The 2765-nt window shown below is 41.1% G+C and overlaps 1 protein-coding gene across 1 annotated transcript; it reads left to right on the top strand.

Moving 5' to 3' along the window:
- The first annotated feature begins 819 nt into the window (after window positions 1-819).
- WDR5B (WD repeat domain 5B) lies at window positions 820-2765 on the top strand. Its single transcript, XM_040484689.1, has one exon. The coding sequence runs from the start codon at window positions 851-853 to the stop codon at window positions 1838-1840; it is 990 nt and encodes a 329-aa protein (XP_040340623.1). The 5' UTR covers window positions 820-850; the 3' UTR covers window positions 1841-2765.

The following is a 2765-nucleotide window of genomic DNA, read 5'->3' as shown; positions in this document are numbered from 1 at the left end:
GGAATCGGAAAATTCAGTCATTCCTCGTGACACGGTTTCCAAAATGAAAAGAATGTTGTTTGTAATATTCGCTGCTACCCACGCTAGCCAGTCAGGTCTGGGAGAAGCCCCGCTCACCTCCTCACTCGCCAAAGGTAGTCAAAGGTATGCGAGGGGCAACCGCGGCGAAGACCGGAAGGAAACGCCGGCGTCTCCTTTTGCGCAAGTGCAGGCAGACCTCTCCTATTGGTCACCGCGGCTGGAGATTGGTGTGCACATGCGCTCTGCTGACCTGCCAGCTGGGTGTGATTGAGGCGGCGGTGCACAACAGTGTTTGTACGCGGACCGTATAGCCAACCGTCAGGGTCGCAAGTAGTGGTGCCTACGCAGGTTTTCTTTTTACTTTCTGAAATCTCTTGTTTAAGCCGTTGATTCATTCATGCTTATTTAAATACCGAAAGTCTGTCTGCCTGGTAGGCTTGCTCAGTGTTCTCAGACATTGTGGAATTGAGGGAGGGGCTGTGAAAAAGTGTAGATCACCCACGCCCCTCGTTGCTTTGCAGGGCTTTATATGTTCGCAAAATACCCAACACTAATACCTTACTTGCTGACGACGCATAGCACTCTTTTAATAGTATTTCTCAAGTATTTGTTTACAAAGGAAGCAAGGAAAAGGGGACGTGGTCCAAGCCGTGCTGCTGTATCATTGTATATAGTAGTTTAAAGACCGTCCAGAAATTAAAATCATTAAAAGCTGGTTTATTTTTGAATCTCATATTTTTATCTTCATTTTGCTGGGCAGAAAGTCGGAATATTGGGCTGCCTCGTTCAGGGCCGGACGCTTACCCAACCTACTTGGAGCTTCAGAACCATGGCGACAAAGGAGGCAGGAGATGGTGAAGCAGAGTCGAGCCTTCCCTCAGCCAACGGGAGGAAGCAAATGTCTGAAAAACCAAACTATGCTCTTAAATTTACTCTCGTGGGACATACGGAAGCAGTATCATCAGTTAAATTTAGCCCTAATGGAGAATGGCTAGCAAGTTCTTCTGCTGATAAAGTAATTATAATTTGGGGAGCCTATGATGGAAAGTATGAGAAAACACTTTATGGTCACAGTCTGGAAATATCAGATGTTGCCTGGTCATCAGATTCCAGTTGGCTTGTTTCTGCCTCAGATGATAAAACGCTAAAGATTTGGGATGTGAGATCTGGAAAATGTCTGAAAACGCTAAAGGGGCACAGTAATTACGTTTTTTGCTGTAATTTCAACCCACCATCTAATCTCATCATTTCAGGATCTTTTGATGAGAGTGTGAAGATATGGGAGGTGAAAACAGGAAAGTGCCTCAAGACTTTGTCTGCTCATTCTGACCCAGTTTCTGCTGTTCATTTTAATTGTAGCGGGTCCTTGATAGTATCAGGTAGCTATGATGGTATCTGTAGAATTTGGGATACTGCATCAGGTCAGTGTTTAAAAACACTTATTGATGATGATAACCCTCCTGTCTCTTTTGTAACATTTTCTCCAAATGGTAAATATATTCTAATTGCAACCTTGGACAATACTCTTAAACTGTGGGATTACAGCAGAGGCAGATGCCTGAAAACGTACACTGGCCATAAGAATGAGAAATACTGCATATTTGCCAACTTTTCAGTTACTGGTGGAAAGTGGATTGTATCTGGTTCAGAAGATAATCTGGTTTACATCTGGAATCTTCAGACTAAAGAGATTGTACAGAAATTACAAGGTCATACAGATGTTGTAATCTCAGCAGCTTGTCACCCTACAGAAAACATCATTGCATCAGCAGCATTAGGAAATGACAAAACAATTAAACTGTGGATGAGTAACTACTAAACCCTTTAGAAATCAAGTAGTAGAGCCAAGCTGGAAAAAAAAAAAGTTATTTAAAAAGATGGTTTCCCCTTAATTTTGGCATAGTTTTGTATTTCTTTTTAACATTGTCTTACAAGATTTCAGACCTATAATCTAAATTTGTAAAGCAAGACAACTGGAAAAACAAGTCTAGAACCTAGGGCTTCTGACTTTTAATCTGTTATTAATCTCTTATGTCTCTTCCTGAACAGATTCCCATTCTGTTCCTCCCAGTGAGTATTTTAGAGAATCAGTGTACTTGAGAAATATTTAGAAGTAAGGTTCACAAGATAGGATGACTATTAAGTGAGGAGAGCAAGGGAGTTTGGAATAACTCCAGTGTTTCTGATTTGGCAGATCAGATAGATGAATAAGAGCATAAGCCTGGGATAGTGGTGGATTGGAGATGTATGATGGATGCTACTCACACACTTTAAGTGATAGCCTATGTGATGGGGCGTGAAATGGTTCCATGGAATCGAGTCTATAAATTGGGAAAAATAAGCCATGGTTAGGTTTGCTCTGAGAGTCTAAGAATTTTAAGTTTTTATCAAGATAAAAACTAAAAATAAACCAAAACATTATGTCATTTTACTGAAGAACCTCTCACTACTTTATGTGCCCTCGTGTTTATCAAGCAAGCTAAATGTCTGAATGAGGTGAGGCTATATTCTCTTCCACTATGTGTCTGACCTACTAACTCCTACCTGTGCTTCAAACGTGGTTCAGAAATCACCACTTTGTGGACCATCACTGCCTGCCTGACTCCAATCACAGCTGACAGCTGAGTTAGGTTTTCTTGTTCCTTCCTATAGCTTCTGTTATAAAGTTCAGAATATATCTTTTACCAATTTGTATTGTAATGGTTTCACAGGCCATGTTTCCAGTAAATTATGAACTCTGTCAA

This window comes from Herpailurus yagouaroundi, unplaced genomic scaffold (genome assembly GCF_014898765.1).
Source record: "Herpailurus yagouaroundi ecotype Mexico unplaced genomic scaffold, PumYag 162, whole genome shotgun sequence".
NCBI lineage: Eukaryota > Metazoa > Chordata > Mammalia > Carnivora > Felidae > Herpailurus > Herpailurus yagouaroundi.
The sequence above is the reverse complement of the archived record's forward strand: the minus strand, read 5'-3'. Positions and strand labels throughout refer to the sequence as shown.

Coding starts and splice junctions, on each gene's coding strand:
- WDR5B (XM_040484689.1), top strand. CDS start 851: ATGGCGACAAAGGAGGCAGGAGATGGTGAAGCAGAGTCGAGCCTTCCC.